The 19,528-nt window shown below is 43.6% G+C and overlaps 1 protein-coding gene across 4 annotated transcripts in view; it reads left to right on the top strand.

The window, feature by feature from the left end:
• MCC (MCC regulator of WNT signaling pathway) overlaps nucleotides 1-19,528 on the top strand; it is a 310,501-nt gene that overhangs the window by 172,357 nt on the left and 118,616 nt on the right. For all 4 annotated transcript variants that reach the window (XM_044275927.1, XM_044275928.1, XM_044275929.1 and 1 more), the window contains one exon: nucleotides 9,630-9,743. In XM_044275927.1, coding sequence (XP_044131862.1) covers nucleotides 9,630-9,743 — 114 coding nt within the window. The remainder of the gene's footprint in view (nucleotides 1-9,629; nucleotides 9,744-19,528) is intronic.

A 19,528-nucleotide genomic window follows, 5' to 3' on the forward strand; every position in this document is an offset into this window, starting at 1 on the left:
GGAATCTATCAAACCCAGGCGAGCATGCACACTACCTGCAGATTAAACTGCATTTACTCACGTACAACAGGTCAGTGGGATATTATTATTGCATTTTTATTAGGGTATTACACACACAAATTTTGTTTGGTGCTTTTTTTACCGCTAAAAAATGCCAGAATAAGGCCTCATGCACACGACCGTTGTTTGGGTCCGCATCTGAGCCGCAGTATTTGCGGCTTGGATGCGAACCTATTCACTTTAATGGGGCCGCAAAAGATGCGGACAGCACTCCATGTGCTGTCTGCATCCGTTGCTCCGTTCCGTGGTCCGCATAAAAAATATAACCTGTCCTATTCTTGTCTGCGCTTTGCGGACAAGAATAGGTAGTTATATTAAAGGCTGTCCATGCCCTTCCACAAATTGCGGAACGCACACGGACGCCCTCTGTGTTTTGCGGACCGCAAAACACACAACGTTTGTGTGCATGAGGCCCAAGTGCAATTTTTTTCTTCTTTTGGCCATCTACAAATGTCGCTAGCACCAAAATCAATGGGATAGCGCGCCATCCCAGCAGTATAACTCAACACGACCGTTAACCTTTAGAAGCTTTGCCCATAATTTAAACTAACTTGGGCATCATGCACACTGCTGTTGCCTGGCTGTGCCAAAATTGCATTCCGCAAACAGCGGGTCTGCAATATACAGGCCCCGGCCATGTGCACACCGCATCACGGATGCTGACCCTCTCACTTGAATGGGTCCGCAGTCCGGAAGGCGCAGAGCTGAACGGAAGCACTTTCGCTACAGAGTGCTTCCGTGGGGTTTCTCTCCGTGCCTCCACACCGCAAGAAAAATAGAACATGTTCTATTTTTTTGCCGTGTGGACGGATCACGGACCCATTCAGCCGCACGGATGGTGCCCAGTAATTGGGGGCCACAAATACTTCTTTCTCCAGTTTCTGGCTTAAAAAGCTGCACAGCCCCATTTTGTGACCTTTTATGCGCTCATGTGCCTAAATTTAGCCACACGCAGCATTTTTGTCTCTTCCAATACTGGGGAGTGCCAAGGACGGGACCATCAATCTCAGGACTATTTCAGTCTAGGCACACGGACTGGCGGCGGATACATGTAATTTATGACTAGGCCAGCGCCTACTCAACCTCCAGCAGCGAAGGGGATATCAAAGACCGGTGTAAAATGCTAGTCTTTGATAAATGACCCCCTGTGTGTTTTCCCACTTGTGTTTTCTTCAAGTTAAGATGATGTAAAAACTCCTGAAAAATGCCAAAAGCTCCAGCATGCCATGTTTTTCAAAAGAAGCCAGAAAGACAAAACCTAGTACCTAATGAACAAAAACCTCAGTAGCAAAAAAAACACAACTGCTTTGTTCTGCACTTATTTCACTTCATATGTTAATACTTTTTTTTTTTTTTTTTTTTTTTTTTTTTTTGAGCATTCTAGGCTGTTCGGGAATTTTTTGACATGGTGCATGGGTTTTGTTGTAGCGGCTATTTTATGTACATATGGAAAATTGGAATAGGATAGGCTTCTTTATTAAAATGAATGCAAAGAAAAACTTGGAGTGTTATCCAAAACAATAAGCTTTCATTTTATTTAGGATTCATGCACATGGCTGACTTAGGGCTCCCTTCAGAGACATATCGGCCACATGTTCCGCTTTACAGGCTCCATACAAACTGCTCTGCCATGTGTATGAGGCCTTAGAGATTACACACATGTGTCTGATTTTTCCTTCCACAAAAAATGGTAGATGGCTTTTGTATGCATTCCGTTTTTTCCCACTCCTTGCAATAAAAATGGCTGTGATGATCTGCAAAAACACTGAGCTGGTCGAACATACTCAGTTTAAATCTTCAACTTCCACCAGCCATGTGTTCTATTAGAAGCTGCGGCATGTATAGGGAGAGAGCTGCAGCAGAAAGGCCCTGCCCCCTGAGCTGTCAGGCTGAAGATAATCTAGCAGAACAAATGGAGCAATGAATGGAGAGATCTCTGGATCCATGTGAGGTACAGGGCTGGTTCTAGTTTTGTTAGAAAGGTATTGTACTATATGATGTGTGATTTTCATTTCTCGCCCATATTCATTGGGGGACACAGGAACCGTGGGTATAGCTATGTCCTCTAGGAGGCATTGACACTAGTAAAAGCTGTTAGCTCCTCCCCTGGCAGATATACCCCCTCCAACCTGGAGAGAGAGCTTAAGTTTTTTTTCTAGTGTCAATAGGAGGCAAGACCTCGCTACTCTTTCTCTAGTGGTATATGGGTGCCGCCAGTGGATACGGTGGCTATTCCTCATTGTATACTTCTTTTCCTTTGGTGCTAGTTTTGGGCAGGGGGTTACCTAACATCACTTATGTGTCCTAGAGACCCACCCCCCCCCCCCCCCCCCCAAAATCTCCATGGGCCTCCATTGTTCCAGTCGGTCATCATATTGTCCGCATCAATACGTAGTGCATACATTATTGCACATATATGGTGGGTATGTTCCAGCGAGTCGAGTGTTCTCTGACTCTGTATTATCTATCCACCACTCCTTCTTGGGAAGTGGTTATGCTGGCACTCTGGTTTAGCTGCTACAGCTTGTTCTCCTCCACAGGTGCAGCTTTTCGCTAATGCTAGAGTTCGTGGTTGCTGCATTGGGACATTCCCCTCAAGTAGGGGTCCTACCCTGGCGCTAGCTTGGCAGTTGTGCGTGTTCGGCGCCCTTCCAGGTAGAGTTTTTAAGGTTAGCTCTACTTAACTAGGGCAGTATGGTACATGGCTTCTACGGATAGTCTTAGGCCTCCCCCTCAGTTTTTGCGCTGACGGGGCAAGCACTGGCTACTACTGTAGGAGCGGTATTGCGTTACCACTACATACTTGGGTTCTTACTGCAGCTCTTTCGTCAGGCAGTGGACTCTTTTTAGCACTGAATTCGGTGGCCTCTGCGGGTGGCCCCCTCCTCTGCTGGGGTATGGGGCTAGCAATACAGTGCGACTCCCCTTGCCTGGCTTCCTCCTCAGGCGGAGATTTTTGCACAGCCACTTAATCCTTGGCTACTTCTATATAGCACCTGTCTCAGACGGGGAATGGGCTTAGACCTAGCCTATTCTTCTCCTGTCTTTTCCTCTCTGGCTCATGGTTCATAGCCATCCCGCATGCCTTGGTAGTTCCTGCGTTACTACCTTCCCTCATCTGCATTGCACAGGGTATTTATTTGGTGGCCTTCCATTCCAGGCACGCGCCGGTCCCAATTGGTGGGCTGTGGCTCCCTCCACATCCCTCCTTCCACATGGACTCTTCCATTGGTCCTGGTGTGCTAACGGTATCTACACGAAAGCTTCCCGCCTTTCTCTCCAGAACCAGTGTTCCGGAAGCGTGTGTTCCTTGGCGGGAGTTCTCCCTCCCTACGTGTTTCTTCCCCTCCTTCCCAGGGTTCTACGGAGGACCAGGATGGAGGACATTCCGACAAATCCTAGTCGCTCCGGATTGACCCCGTTGCGCGTGGTACGCCGACCTCGTTCTCCTTCTAGGAGACGCCCCTTGGTCACTGCCACTCAGAGTCGACCTTCTTCACAGGGTCCATGTCTTACATCAGCATTTAGATGACGGCGTGGCTATTGACACCGACATTCTGACGTGGAGAGGGGTTTCGGCGGATGTCATCCACACTATGATTTAGGCCAGGAAGCCTGCATCGCCCAGGATCTTTAATGGGACCTGGAAGTCCTTTCTGGGCTTCTGTGAGAGCCGGGACATCCCCTCACTCCGTTTTGTCTCTCCCCACAGTCCTATCCTTTCTACAATCAGGGTTGAACCTTGGTTTAGCCCTTAGTTCCTTGCTGGTTCAGGTGTTGGCACGTCTGTCCTGGGGCAGCTTCCAGCGTCCTCTGGTTTCCCTGGTGCCCATGGAAACCTTCCTTCTGAGAGTAGAACATAAGGTTCCTCCATACTGTCCTTTACCGCCTTGGGATCTGCATATGGTTCTCTCAGCGTTCCAGTCTTCTCCCCTTGAGCCCTTGCGGGAGATCTTACTCCCGCTTCTGTCCTAGTAGGTAGTTTTTTCTTGTGGCTATCACATCCACGGGTGTCTAAGTTGGGGGTGCTCTCTTGCAAAATCCCTCCCTGCTTCTTCACAAGGATAAGGCGGTCCTCCGGCCCATTTCTTCTTCTCCCGAAAGTGGTCTCTGACTTCTATATTAATTAATACATTGTCCTTCCTTCTCTGTCCCTCTCCTTCACAGCCTACGGAAGGGAGTTGCATTTTGGACATTGTCAGAGCTCTAATCATTATTTGCAGCCTCCACCCTTTTGTCTTCCAGGGGGTCCTCGCTAGGGATTGGCGGCCTCCAAGGTGGCGATTGTACATTGGATTCGGTCTGCAAGTGCTGAAGCATACCTTCGCCGGAGCAGGGTTCCACCCTTAGGTGTCACGGCGCACTCCACCACAGCGTGGGCGTTTTCTTGGGCTCGGAGGAATCGCGCTTCGGCTGCACAGTTGTGGAAGGCGGCTACCGGTCCTCCTTATGTTCACATAAAATTACCAGATGCATACTTATGCATCGGCGGTCCCTGCCTTGGGCCGCGTGGTTTTGCAGGCGACAGTTCTTGATGCCTGCAGGGACGCTTGCTTCCATGGGTCTGTATTTTTTCCCTCCCTATGGACTGCTTTTGGACGTTCCACGGTTCCTGTGTCCCCCAATGAATATGGGCGAGAAAAGGAGATTTTTGTGTAACTTACCAGTAAAATCTCTTTCTCGCTCTTCATTGGGGGACACAGCACCCACCCAGTATTGTTGTTCGGCCACAGTTGTGGCTGTTGCTGGTTAGAACCCCGTTGGGTCTTTTGACATGGTTGGTGTTCCACATGTTTTTCTTGGTTGGCTTGCTTCTCCTACTGCTTGTACACAAACTGAAGCTCTCTCCAGGCTGGAGGGGGTATAGCTGCCAGGGGAGGAGCTAACAGCTTTTACTAGTGTCAATAGCTATACCCACAGTTCCTGTGTCCCCCAATGAAGAGAGAGAGAGAGAGATTTTACTGGTAAGTTATACAAAAATCTCCTTTTTGTACATACATATGCCCCTGCGTCTTATGGGGCGAATACTAATGAAGCGCTTCAATTTTGGAAGCGCTTCATTAGTACCGGAGGATCGGGAAGCAGTGAAGGCTCTGTACTCGCTTCCTGGTCCTCTGCTGTCAGCTGCACACAGTGTGGGGGAGTGCTATGAACTCACGCTGTGCGCACCGGGTCACAGCACAGCAGACTGAAGAGAAGGAAGACCAAGCGCGGGAGGTGAGGAGCGGCGGTGTACGGAGCAGGAAAGGTGAGTGGTTATTTTATTTTATATGAGGCTGATGGACGCTGCTGGGGGCATATATGGGGCTACTGGGGGCATATATGGGGCTACTGGGGGCATAGATGAGGCTACTGGGGGCTGAAGAGAGAATACTGGGGTCATATATTAGGCTACTGGGGGCTGAAGAGAGGCTACTGGGGGCTGATATGAGGCATGGGGCTCTTATCTGAGGTCTGACCGGGGGTCATTTACATTGAGGTCTGACCTGAGGTCTGATTGGGGGTCTGGTCTGATCTTATTAACATTGGGGGTCTGATTGGTGGATTGACCTGAGTTGTCATGAAAAATATGTTTTTCTTATTGTCCCCCTCTAAAACCTAGGTGCGTCTTATGTGCCAGTGCGTCTTATGGGGCGAAAAATACGGTATATAATTTCATTTTTTTTTTTTTTTTTTTTTTTTTGCCGGACTCATGTATACATTTTTTTTTTTTTTTACAATGGAAGTCTACGGTGATGGATGTCTCTCTGAGGCATCCGTTAATGTATATGTTTTTTTTTTGTGTACGTTAAATGTATGACAACGTGATGTGAACCCAGCCTTAGTTGAAGGATGTGAGGTCAGATGCATATCTTTCGTCAGCTTACCGTATTTTTCACCCCATAAGACGCCTCCCCCCCCGTCCCCCGTCCCCATTTCTGTGTCTTATAGGGTGAATACTAATAAGCACCGTGCAGGTGCAGGCTGCGCACAGCGTGAGGCGCTCTGTGACGTCACGCTGTGTGCGCCTGTTCACAGCACAGCCGACAGCAGGAGGAAGATGATCGCGGGCAGAGAGGAGCGGCAATGTCCAGGAGCAGGAGAGGTAAGTGTTTTTTTATTTATTTATTTTATCTGATATGAGGCTGCAGGCTGCATACCTGAGGCTGGGGGGCTGATCTGAGATTTGATTGAGGGTCTTATTAACATTGTGGGTCTGATTGGGGCTGTGAGCTGAGGTCTGATTAACATTAGGGGTCTGATTGGTAGTCTGACCTGAGATGTAATGAAAAATATTTTTTCTTATTGTCCTCTTCTAAAATCTTATAGGGCGAAAATTTGTAGAAGTCTTTTTATTTTTATTTTTTTACACTGCAGTAAAATAAACTGAAATAAAGGTGCCATAAAGATAATTTTATAAATAAGTAGAGGTCAAGTTATAAATATATGACAGCTTTTTCCTATTCTAGGATACTTACCCCAGCCGATAGTAGAATACTTATAGAAATTTCACAGTGAGTGACATAGTTTGGGAATTTGCCAAGATCAAAAAGCAGCTTACAATGCTTGGCAGAGTATTACTTGTGTGAATGGCATAGATGCCACCAGTTATGTTACAGGCCTGTGAACCAGGAAATTTGATGTGTATTGGCCAGCTGAGAGTCACCTTGAGCTTTTGCCAGTATGTTGCCGTATAGCATTAACAGTCTCATTAATGGTTCTAGATATAGTAGAAAGTGAAATTTTTTAAAGATATTGTAATATCTATCAGATAAATCTGAAGCCTTTGTAATTTTGCAGGCATCTTTCCATGATTTATATAAGTTTGTAGTGAATGTTTTCCGGCTGCTTTGTACTTAACATTCTGGACGTGTAGAGAGGCTAACTCCACACATCCCTCACTTAAATCACACTAAAGAGCTAAGTGATCAGAATCAATCAATGTAACAGCATCCCATGAAATGCAGTTCCATTCCGCTTTTTCATCCAATATTGTTACAGTATTATCAAGGGATCTGAATAAGGTATGCCGGAATGGAACACAGGACAGAATGAAGCCTCGATCTCCAATCCATTTTATATTTCAGATATTTTTTACACAAGTCTTTCTTTTTTTTTTTTATAGTCCCTGAAAAATGAACCTAAAGTATTAAACCTCTATCTTGATACACTTTACTTGAGGTCCCAAACTACATAATTAAAGGGGTTGTCTAACTTTTTTCAGGTGATAGTCTATGTTCTGAGGATAGGCCATCACTGTCCGATCGGCAGCGGTCTATCACCCTGTAGATCAGCTGTTCTGCGGTAGCTCCGTCTTCCGTTGTGTAGTGGATGAACTGGGAGCAGTGCTGCAGTCACCAGAGTAGAACAGCCGATCGCTTGTAAAGGGCTGGACAACATCTTTAATGGCATTCATTTAACCAAAGTTCTGTCTTCTTAAAGAATTTTACTCTGATTTGAGGCCAATTTCAGAAGAAAGTATTTGGTCGGGGAAAAATGTTCATCGCCTGAAGCACGTTCCTTGGACCCAACACGCTCATGTGAAACTGACCTTAGCCAAGTTCTCCTTCTGAGCGAGAGTCTGTGTTGGGACCAGCTGCGAAAGTGCTCATTCTTTTATTTCATGGTTTCAGCTCTCTCTACTTGGATTTCCTCCACTTTTAACTAGGCGCTTACAAATGGGCTTGAAAGTGGTTGTCTTGGTGCACAGTTGGAGGTGAAGGGGTTGATAGCACAGAAAAAATACCTTTTCTGCTGAAGCAATAAATTACCCCTACCCTGATTGCATGCGTTTTGCCTTTGGAACAACAAGATTATCCAGAGAAATGTCTTTTCTGATTGCTTCACATGGCCATTTGTAGATAAGTGTCTTGTAAGTGGGACTGATGCCGGTCGTCTTAGCAATTCAACTTGAACCTGATATATTATAGGATAAGGTTATATAAAAAAAAAATCTTTTATGCTGAAGCCATATTGAGAGTTCACAAATAAATTTATATCATGGAGGACTGTGAGTGTATACCATCACGTGAGATGATCTAGGCTGCTTTATCATATGTGGTGTTAAAGTGGACCTGTTACCAAAAAGTGCAATCTGACAGCACTATGTTGTAGAGCAAGAGAAGCTGAGCAAATGTGTGTGTGTGTGTGTGTGTGTGTGTGTGTGTGTGTGTGTGTGTGTGTATATTTGTGGAAAAATATTTGGTAAAACCTGTCATCTATACATTTATATCTCTGCTTTTTCTACCTCCCGTGAACAGCTATCAGTACTGGGAGGAGAGGTTATCAGTGATTGATGGCATTGTGTGTAGAAGTGTATACAGAGAGATAGCTGTCAGTCACAGCTTTTTTATTTTTCCGTTCACATAGCCGTATGAGGATTTATTTTAAAATAGGCCACACTTTTTGGTCTGGACAGGTCACGTAACTGCAGTTACCTGCTTATCTGCCATTCTAATCCTGCTTGTAATGATATCACTTCTGCGTATAGATAAGACAGGATCCACCATTCACAATAGGTGATTATAAAATCTTATCTATTCTTTCCTTGTACAATCATCTCTGCTCAGGACACAGGGCATGCCTAGAAAACTCTCCCATAGAAGTCAATGAGGTCCCCTCCTGTCCATTGTGTCTATGGACCATGGGGCTGCTTTCTAAATGCTGTTAAGAACAGCTAAGGCAAGATGGCCGCCCCAATAGTCATGTTCAGAGAATAGATTTAAAAAAAAATTGCAACCAGAAAATAAAAGCAGATTGGAAAAAAGTATACTGTATGTGTCATTATCTGGTTGTAACTGGCAGAGAAAACTTTTGGTGACGCATTTCCTTTAGGTCGCATTCACACTGAATGAATAGGTCCACATCTGTTTCGCAATTTCAATGGGGCTGCAAGAGATGCGGACAGCACACGGTGTGCTGTCCACATTCGTAGTTCCGTTCCACAGCCTGCAAAAAAGATAGAGCATGTCCTATTCTTGTCTGCAATTGCAGGATGCACACAGACCACATCTGTATTTTGCAGATGTATACATTTGTGTGCAGGAGGCCAAAAGCAGCACATGATGCCATGTCCTAAAGAGATTCAAATACAAAGGTGAATCTGTTATTAAAATCTACCAGTCTGGAAAGGGTTACAAAACCATTGCTAAGGATAGGCGACTCCACTAACCAGCGAGAGCCATTATCCACAGATGAAGAAAACTTGGAACAGTGGTGAACCTGTCCAGAAGTGGTCAGTGTAACGAAACAACTCCAGGAGGTCACAAAGAACCCAAAGGAGCATCTAAAGAGCTGCAGACCTCACTTGCCTCAGTGAAAAGAGATTTTCTGGGGTGAGACAACCAGCTTTCAGTAACGTCTGTTCTTGGTAGGGCGGCTTTTCATTAAAAACAGTCGGAGATAGAATCTGCTTTAAATTCTGTCTGTAAAAGCCACATTGTGTTGGGAATGTAGAAGAAAAAAAACCTGGGATCATCAAGTCATTAGGAAATACGCCTTTTCATTAGGAAGTATTTACTAAGAAAATAAGCTTTTAGCCAGTTTGCTGTTTATTATAAAAAATATCTTTTTCTCCTTTTGTTTTTCAGCTCCATCTTGCAGCCCTGGCTTCGTTAAAAGGAGACATAGTGGAGCTAAATAAGCGTCTTCAGCAGACGGAGCGGGAGAGAGACCTCTTGGAGAAAAAACTTGCCAAATCTCAGGTAAATCCTGACATTCAGCACCTATGATGTTATAGTGGGATGTGTTGGCTTAGAGACAGTAGTTGTTCCTTTGTTCTGCCTGAAGTTTTGATTTGCCCATCACACTGTGTATTATGAGTAATGTAGTAATCCATGAATGTGATTCCTCTGGGACTGTGGGGGGAAGCATTATATCACAGTATCCTCTGCATGTAATGCTCTCTCGGCAAGCTTCCTACATTATATAGGACACAGTAGAGGAAAACTTGGTGTTAGAATCCAAAGCAAATCCTTAAAAGGAACCTGTCACCTTGATATGTGGGCGACGTGTTACCGAGCAGAAGGAGCTGAGCAGATTGAAAAGATTCGCCAGAATTTATTCATTTAATTCCAGCATTGCCGGATCCTTAGTATACTTTGGCCCATTATTCCATATGTTTATGCTTGGTCTATGCACACCGGAGAGCTCCCTAGCGCATAAGCCAAAATTACAGCGAATAAGATCTAAAAATGAGCATTATGGACTGTGGAGGAACAGCTCTAAAAAGTAGCCCGCTCACTCAGTTACCAGCCGCAGTGGTGACCAGTCTCTGGCAGTGACTGGCTGAGTGACCAGTCCAAACCATTTACTGCATGTAAAGTATGAGAACAGGAAGTGGAGAGAAACGGGGACGAGCAGTGGCAGGGGATCGGTAGGGAGGGGTAATGATTGTTATTTTAGGTCATTCTGCCCCATCTTTAAATAAAAATCATTCCCCAAGAAAACCCCATGAAATTTTAAAATTACTTTAGTCCATGTGTTCCTCTCCCTCTCTGTTGTACGTTATTCTATACTATTGGGTGTAGCCCCTTTTGGGAAGCTGTCAATTATAAGGTGTTATTATTAAGCCTGCAGATGTCCTTGCCGATATAAACATTACAGAACAGCCTCCAGTACCATGGAGTTTCATAAGATTTGTCATTCTGAGGAAAATCTTGTAAGATTGGTTTGTGCAATCGTTTCTTAGAAGGAAGGTGTGTCCTGATATAAAAGGTTACTAAAAGCCACCCATTGTGTCTAATACACAGGCATTACGACACAGAACTCCCATAATTAAGATTATTTATCCCTGCCCAAGAGTTATAAGAATTCACATCTCTCACTTATGCCTAATAAGTCTGCATTTTTTTCTGAGAAAGTCACCATCTTGTGACTCGTATGTATCTCCCTCATACCACCAAGGTATAGGAAGAAAGTACAGCTGACAATATGGCTGCCTTTTCACTGTAGTGATCAGTTATTCCTAACTTTATTACCATGGGGGAACCCATTTGTCTCCTTCCTAAGGAAACTCTACTCCCATTCCTACCTCTTTTAGTGTAGGAACTGGATAGACATCCTATACTTCTTGCCTAGAACCATATTACAACTTTGATGACCACTTGGTGACTGCCTTTGAAAAAGTTTGGCCTATGGCTATTTTGTTAAGCATCTTTGACCAGGTTGAAACCAGTTGACCCCCTACTCTATAAATTCTAGGTCGTGTTGCAGTTGGTTTTGGGGGAACCTCAGCGGGTTTCTGGTAGAGAAATACTGATTTACAGACTGATATTCTTCTGTGTTGCTAAATGTTCATTCCTGTGCAGAAGGTGCTTCTGTGTCTTGAGTATAAAAAGATTTATGCTGTCGGCACCAAATGGATGTTTGTTGTCTGCACAGAGCTTCAATTTCCTGTAAGAGTGAAATGATTGCGATGGATGCTGTGTACAGCGCTGAGTGAGAATAGAATACCTGCTGGTTCCTCATCCTACCTGTGGGTGTATACAGTAATAAATCTCTCTTCCAACAGATACTGGCTGCTGTGTTTTCATAATGGCCGATAAGTTGAGTTTTTATAAGGTCTACAAGGCCATTGCAGAAAAAAGTGCAACATTCATCTTACGAGCTGTCAAGCCACATCCCTATAAATTATCACAGAAACTCGACTTGCCATAAGTTGGGATTTTATTACCACTTGTGAAGTCGAAGACTGTCCTGTCTCTATTTATCTTCAGGTCACCATTCTTTTTCCTAGTTAGATACTAACTGGCATAAGGCTACTTTCACACTAGCGTTTTTCTTTTCCGGGCGCTGAGTTCCCTCCTAGGGGCTCAAATCCGGAAAAGAACTGATCAGTTTTATCCCCATGCATTCTGAATGGAGAGCAATCCGCTCAGGATGCATCAGGATGTCTTCAGTTCAGTCTTTTTGACTGATCAGGCTTTTCAGAAAACCGTAGCATGTTGTATTTTTGCTTCCGGACAAAAATCCGGGACATTTTATACCATTTACTTGCATTAATGCCGTGTGTTCCATCAAACCGGATCCGGCTTTTGCATGTTAAACCCAACAAATGTGAAAAAAAAAAGTTAAAGTCCATAAATGGCGGATACGTTTTTTCCAATGCATTTTTTCATTGTGATGAAAATCCTGATCAGGATTCAAATGTAATCTGTTTTCACCCACTTTTCAGGACCCGGCGGCCATGGAATTGAACCCGGGTTCAAACAACGCTAGTGTGAAAATAGCCTAAGGCATGACTTGTCTAGAGATTTCACCCAGAAGGGGAATCCAAGTGACCGTAGTAAATTTGAGCCACCTTGTATGAGTTTGTTGGAAAGCAGAGGTCGCGCTGCATTTGGGTTATCCATAAGTGAACGTTGCTTGTGTACCTCAGCCATATCATTATGTATATGGAGTTTTAAGCTGTCACTATATATCTATATTTCTCTGTGGTGTTTGACCATTGATGTGGTGACCTCTTATGCATTTGCACTTTAACTTCTTTTGTTGTTGTATTTTCCCATATATACATATGTACTGGAACCATTACACATCCGTATTTTGCTGTGTAGTCTGTGACCATTTATTGATGTGGTGTCTTATTATATGCACTTGCAATGTTACAGCAGGAGGAGGAGGGGGGAGGGAGGGAGAGCAGGAGACGTCACAGCAATCTTGGAGGAGGGAGAGAGAGCAGGAGGCGTCACAGAAGATTATGAGGCGGCGCTGGGCACGAACGGCAGCAGGTGCGGGCGGCAGCCTGGAGCCATTTACATTCCCTTGGGCACCTTATTTTTATGAATGACAGGTTAGTAATAGCGTATTTTTAGCAAAATGAGCCTACAGATTACATTTATAAGACCACATTAGGAATGGGTAAAGCTCCCTGAACATAACCATATTTTTATCTGGAGGGGGTGAAACCTGGTGACAGAATCCCTTTAAAGGCATAGTAATCTTAGTGTATGTAAACTTTTGACATTGCAGAAAGTAATAAAAATGCCTTCAAACATTCTCTCTCTCATTATTTTGCCATTTGACAAATAATAATAATTATGGTAATCCTAATTGACCAAAAACAGGAAAGGTTTATTCTGATTCTCAGATATTGAGAAAAACCTGCATATGTATCTTTTTATATAGTGTATGTAAACTTCTGGTTTCAACTGTATATAAGGGTACTTTCACACTAGCGTTGTTAAAATCCGGCAGGCCGTGTACAAATGGATAGTTTTTTTTCCCCCGGATCCGTTAGACTGATCCAGTGATATGCCGGATCTGTATCATCTGGAATAACGGATCCGGTAATAAAAATGTTTCAAAGATCAAAAGCCCGGCACGTGCGCAGACCGGAAAACCGGATCCAGCGATGCAGCAATTTCCGGAACACTTGGTACCTGATCCGGTGTTTATACATCTCTGTTGACATTAATGCCGGATCTGACAAGTGCGATATTGTTCAGGGATTTTGGCCAGAAAAAATACCGCAGCATGGAAGGGATGAAACAAAAGACATCCTGATGCATACTGAACGGATTGCTTTCCATTCAGAATGCATTGGGACAAAACTGATGCCTTTTTTCCCGGAATTGAGACCCTTTTCCAGATTTCAATATTTGAAAAGAATAAGTGTCCATTCACACGTCAGTGTGTGTTTTGCGGATTCCGCAAAACACGGACCGCACATCGCCGGCACTAATGGAATATGCCTATTCTTGCGGACAAGAATAGGGCATGTTCTATTTTTTTCAGATACGGAAATGCGGACCCGGAAGTGCAGACGCGTGAATGGAGCCTAACGCTTGTGTGAAAGTACCCTAACAAAGTTAAAGAATGTTTCCCTTCCCCCTTGCCCAATAGAAGATCATGGACTTTTCAAATGTATATAATTTCTTTTATGTTTTACTACTTTAAATAAAATAAAACATTTAAAAAATATCTATTTTTCCATCTACAGAGCTGTGTGAGTGCTTTCTTTTTGTGGAGTGAGCAGTAGATTATATTGGTACCATTAGATTTTCTAGTTTGTAGTTCTCCAAATCTGATGGGAGGAGACTTGTTTCAATCCACTGCACTAAGAAAGTAGAGGAGAATCTGCAACTTCCTAATTTTCTCGCTTACCTCATTCCAAAGCAGCCCCAGGATCATGGAGGACATTACAGAGAAACACCGAGCTGTAGTTTGGTGTATCTAGTGAGGTCCTATCTCACTCAGATCTTGCACATTCCTTCCCATAGACTTATATGGGATGATGTTATCTGATCCTTCAGTGAGCAGACAGCCGTCCTGGTCTCACCAGGATTGATCTCTCATAAATTTCAGAGACAGTCATTTTAGAAAAGGGGGTCGAGAGGATCATACGGCTGATAACACTAATAAGAATAAGATATTTTTCTCTGATAAGATATATTACAAATTTTATTACAGTCGCTTGTATTATTGATTTTTGCAAAGTTGTGTGGAAAAATTTAGTGACCATTTAAGCTGTCCATATAAGATGTATGTCACCAAAAAATGCAGATTCTGGTGTTACCAGCTCACCATCTGATGTGTAGGGCATTTCTCATTATCCCAAAACAGATGTCAGGGGAAGTAAGGTTCAGACTGTTTGATTTCAACTGCCCAGCCATTTTGTTCTTTGAGAGATAAGCCACTGCCAGACACCTCTTCCTCCTCCTTCTCCTATTTCAGAACAAATACTGTCGTCAGTGGTGTAAAGGTGCCACCAATTACACAATGAGTGAGTGAAATGCTCTATCATCGGGTAATCGCATCTTTCATGTGGTCACCTAAATCGTTGTTTGCCGGCAGCAGATCGTGCCGTCTAAACAGCCTCTGCTGCCGGCAAACAATGACTCTGTATGGGGACAAGCGATTTTTATTAGGAATCATTCCTGCCCATACTGTGGAGGAGATCACTGCATGTAAATGCAGTCTCCTTCACTGAAGAGCATGCGATTGCTGGGAAGGAACATTTCCTTCAGGACAGTCGCCTGCTAAATTGTCCTATTTAAAAGGACCTTTAGTCATTTGTTGTCTGTTAGGTATCATTGCAATTAAAGATCTCATGAGTATTTCCTCCTAAAATACAAGTTATTTAAGTTCTTCAACTTATTCTGCTCTGTCAAATTGCTAATTTGGGCATACTTACTGGGCCATTCTTGTAACTCCCACAGAAGTGAAGGGAGGATTCTGGGAGTTGTAGTTTCAGAACAACTGGACTGCAGTATAGTACCTCACTCAAGTTGCACATGGAATGACTGCAGTCAGTGCACCACCGGCTTCCAGAAGCCTGAAAATACATGTGATCTAAAAAATAAGTTTTTGATTTTATGATTTTTTTGACAAACTTAATTTATGTTGTGCAAATGATTTGTCATCTTCACATAGTTTCTAGAGAAGCCCCTGGAGAAGTATTTGTACAAACCTCGGATGTCTGTCAGCGATGTTTGTTTCTCTTTGCTTTTGGTTCTTGGCAGAACAAATAAGCTGTAATTAAGTAAATTTCTGTTTCCTATGCTCCAATTTGATGTTTTGTACTCGCTTGCTATTAGGACATGCACACAGAAGGTCTGAAGCGTTGTATCATTCAGGAGGCTTCTCTGTATTTGTGCATATGTCAGAATGGCTAGGATTGTGCTGCTCCATGTTGACAGTGGACACTGAACTGTAATATCTGCAGTAGATTTACAAGGACACGTTTCTACAAGAACCAAGATTTTAATTATAGGAACAGTCATTAGAGAAATTTATGCACTAATCTGCTATGATGAGGATCGGGCAAGGGCAACACTGTCATTTGGTCGAGCAATCCCCGGTACAGTGGTGGGATGGATGTGGCACGGGTAAATTGCCATGTTACTCTATGCATTTGTCTTCTTTTTAACAAGACAAGGCTAAAAATCCTAATGGCAGATTGGTTTATCCCCTGGAACAATTAGTGCTTGTGAGAAGCAATTAATTATTAATTGCAGCACAGCTGTGAGCATGGACATAGCAGTGTGTTACATTAGATGCCATTAATACATTGTGCTTATTAAACAACTGGACAGAGAAAAGACGTTACCAGCCGCTTGGGAGCAGAGCTCTAGTCTGTATGAGAAATGTTTAGAACTTTTTTTTTTTCCTGGCACGTCATTTTCAGTTATCTTTGCACAAATTATAAACCTGATGTGAAGAAATCTTCCAGAAATAATAATTAGTGCGTATCTCTGTTCCTGTTCCTGTTCCATCTTGCTTTTGCAGTACAATTGTATGTAGCCCCATTCTCAGGCGTAAATTCTGAATAGGGACATGTCTGGTCATGCGTTTCAGTTTCCCTCAGTTGTACCTCATGGTTTGGTCAGGTACCCTTATGGGTTGTCTTAACACAGAGACCATGCTGATGTAAACGGTTTTGAATGGTCTGATGTGACACTTGGGAGCCTTTCACCTCCCTTAATGTGCCTGGAGTTGTGTTGCATTCATCATCCAGTTCCCCAGGGCATTGTTCACAATAAAGCAGTCATCAGTGTGGGATGTGGCCAAAGGACATCCACTTCTATGCCTTTCTGTGACTCTTCCAGTCTCTCTGGATCTCTGTTGCAACCTGCTGATGACACTCTGTGACACATCCTGCTTGAAGCCTCACAATGGCAAAGTTCTGTTGATCATTTGTTAGGTGTTATCTTGGTCTCATGATGTCGTGAACAGCATGATGAGGAGGACGGTTTAAATACCAATACTAATTGAACCAGGAAATGTACTGGGTGATTCATGGATCAAACGCCTCTTGTGAATTTTGCCATTAAGCTCCTTGAGAACAACAGGTTGTGCAGAAAGAACTGAAACATTGAACAGTTGGACATGTGCATTCAAAAGTTTAGAGAAGGTCACATAAGGTTCACCTGCAAAGGTTAGGGCTCTTTCACACTTGCGTTGTCCGGATCAGTCGTGTACTCCATTTGCCGGAATTACACGCCGTATCTGGAAAAACGCAAGTGAACTGAAAGCATTTGAAGACGGATCAGTCTTCAAAATCCGTTCAGTGTGACTATGGCAGCCAGGATGCTATTAAAGTCCTGGTTGCCATAGTGGTAGTGGGGAGCGGGGGAGCAGTATACTTACTGTCCGTGCGGCTCCCGGGGGCGCTCCAGAATGACGTCAGAGCGCCCCATGCGATCACGTCATCCATGCGCGTGGGGCGCCCTGACGTCACTCTGAAGCGCCCCGGGAGCCGCACAGACGGTAAGTATACTGCTCCCCACTACACTTTACCATGGCAAACAGGACTTTAGCGTCCTGGCAGCCATGGTAACCATTCAGAAAAAGCTAAACGTCGAATCCGGTAATGCGCCGAAACAACGTTTAGCTTAAGACCGGATTAATGCCTATCAATGGGCATTAATTCCGGATCCGGCCTTGCGGCAAGTGTTCAAGATTTTTGACCGGAGCAAAAAGCGCAGCATGCTGCAGTATTTTCTCTGGCCAAAAAACGTTCCGGTCCTGAACTGAAGAAATCCTGATGCATCCTGAACGGATTTCTCTCTATTTAGAATGCATGGGGATAATCCTGATCAGTATTCTTCCGGCATAGAGCCCCGACGACGGAACTCTATGCCGGAAAAGAACAACTCAAGTGTGAAAGAGCCCTTAGAGTGCATTTTAGGTTCACCCTGCATTTTCTCCCACAAGCCAAATATCCACAACTTTTTGTGAGTAGTGTATATTAGTAGTGTCCGGCTCCCGATCTAATATAGCTGGCTGGATACAACTGATATGTGTGGAACAAAATGAGTTGCATCGTAAAGACAACCCCTGCCTATGTGCCTCCAGATTGTGGTACCCCTGTCTATGGTACCCCAACCTGGACATAATATGAAATTAAACTAAACCAATGTGTACCTTCCATTAATATGAATAGCCTCCGTATTATACTAAATTTCACTGCAGGTAAAAGGACTCCTCTGGTCAACTCACTTGTTTTGCCGGGGTTGTCAGGAATGAGACCTGTAAAGAAATGTTGCAGGTAGTGTTCATCATGCTCCATCAACCACCAGCTTGCTATCGTATGCTGCTGATAATAGAGAGTGATAGCTGAATCTTTATGGGCTTGAAATGGAAAGGGCACCAGGGGTGAATATTTGGTAATGTTTGTACTGCAAACCTAAATCAATAAGAAGCTTGTTGGATTTCAAGTCCTTGGAGAAGGGACACCAAATCCCTATGCATGTGGGCAGTTGAGCGGGGCTGCTTACAGTTTGTAATTTCATCTTTTTTTTTTTTTATATGGATTTAACGATCTGTCTTCCCACCTTGCTTGTATGACAATATTATATTATTAGAAAGCTGTATTGTAGCATTGTCTTGCATGGATCTTTTGTTTTGTAAGTGAGAGAGAAAAAAATGGGAACCTGAATGTGCTTTACATTAAGAAATAATACCAGGCAATACATGGGCAGATTGGGAACTCGAATTGGCCCTTGAAAGAAAAGCAGAACTGGCCCCATGTTGTTGGAGGAGCCAAACTGGCCAAGCCAAGTAGGTGGGTTTTTTTTGCGGGGCAATCTGTAGTTTGTATTCATACCGTTTTGGAATAGGCCTTTTTGATTTTTCCGTTTTTTTTAGGGAGATGAAGCAACAAAAACAAGAAAACAAACAAAAAAAATGTGAATCCGCAGTTTAGATTTCTTTTTTCCATTATGGAGTTCACCATACGGAAAAAAAAACATTTTATATTTTAATGCAAAGAAAAAGTGGGTCAGTCAGCACATCCCAATGCGCAGGGGCACGTTGCTATGGCTGAAAACAACACTGTAAAACAAAACATACAATGCAATAGCTCTCTGCAAACCAAATAAAGTACAAATATGCATAATAATTGCTAATGCACTGACCCCCTTTTTCTTTGCAGTTTGTACTGGAGGTGTGGCTGACACCTTAGTCGTGCACTCCTGACCAGCACGTCTGCCCCATAGGCTGATTTTAATTAGTGTGAGTATATAGCTTGGCCTGCTCTCCCTCATTCACTGGAAGCCATTTGGCACCAGGAGAGTTATAGTGTGGACTCTCATTGCGTCCTTTGGTGGCCATTTAGCACCAGGAGAGATGTCGAGTGGGCTCGGCATGCATGTCGACACCTGCATTCCTTTGATATAATGGAGGCCATTTTGGCACCTTAGATGACAGAAATTAAAACAGGCCCAGCATGCATGTGGGACCTACACTCCCTGAATTGTATGGTAGCCGTCATAGCACATAAAGGGTAGTATTTAGTGTTAGGACCAGTCTTATAGAGATCACCTTGACATGCGGCAGATGGGCTCAAGTAGTTTTGTACAAAATGTATTTGCCAATTATTACCAATTATTATGCATTTTTGTACTTTATTTGGTTTGCAGAGAGCTGTTGGATTGCATGTTTTTTTATTTATATTTTAATGGTTCAGGCATTTTGTGCACAACAGTGACAATGATCTTTATTTTTTTTTATAGTTTTTTTTAATTATGTGTAAAGGGACTGATTT

The sequence above is a fragment of the Bufo gargarizans genome, chromosome 1 (genome assembly GCF_014858855.1).
Source record: "Bufo gargarizans isolate SCDJY-AF-19 chromosome 1, ASM1485885v1, whole genome shotgun sequence".
Taxonomy (NCBI): Eukaryota; Metazoa; Chordata; class Amphibia; order Anura; family Bufonidae; genus Bufo; species Bufo gargarizans.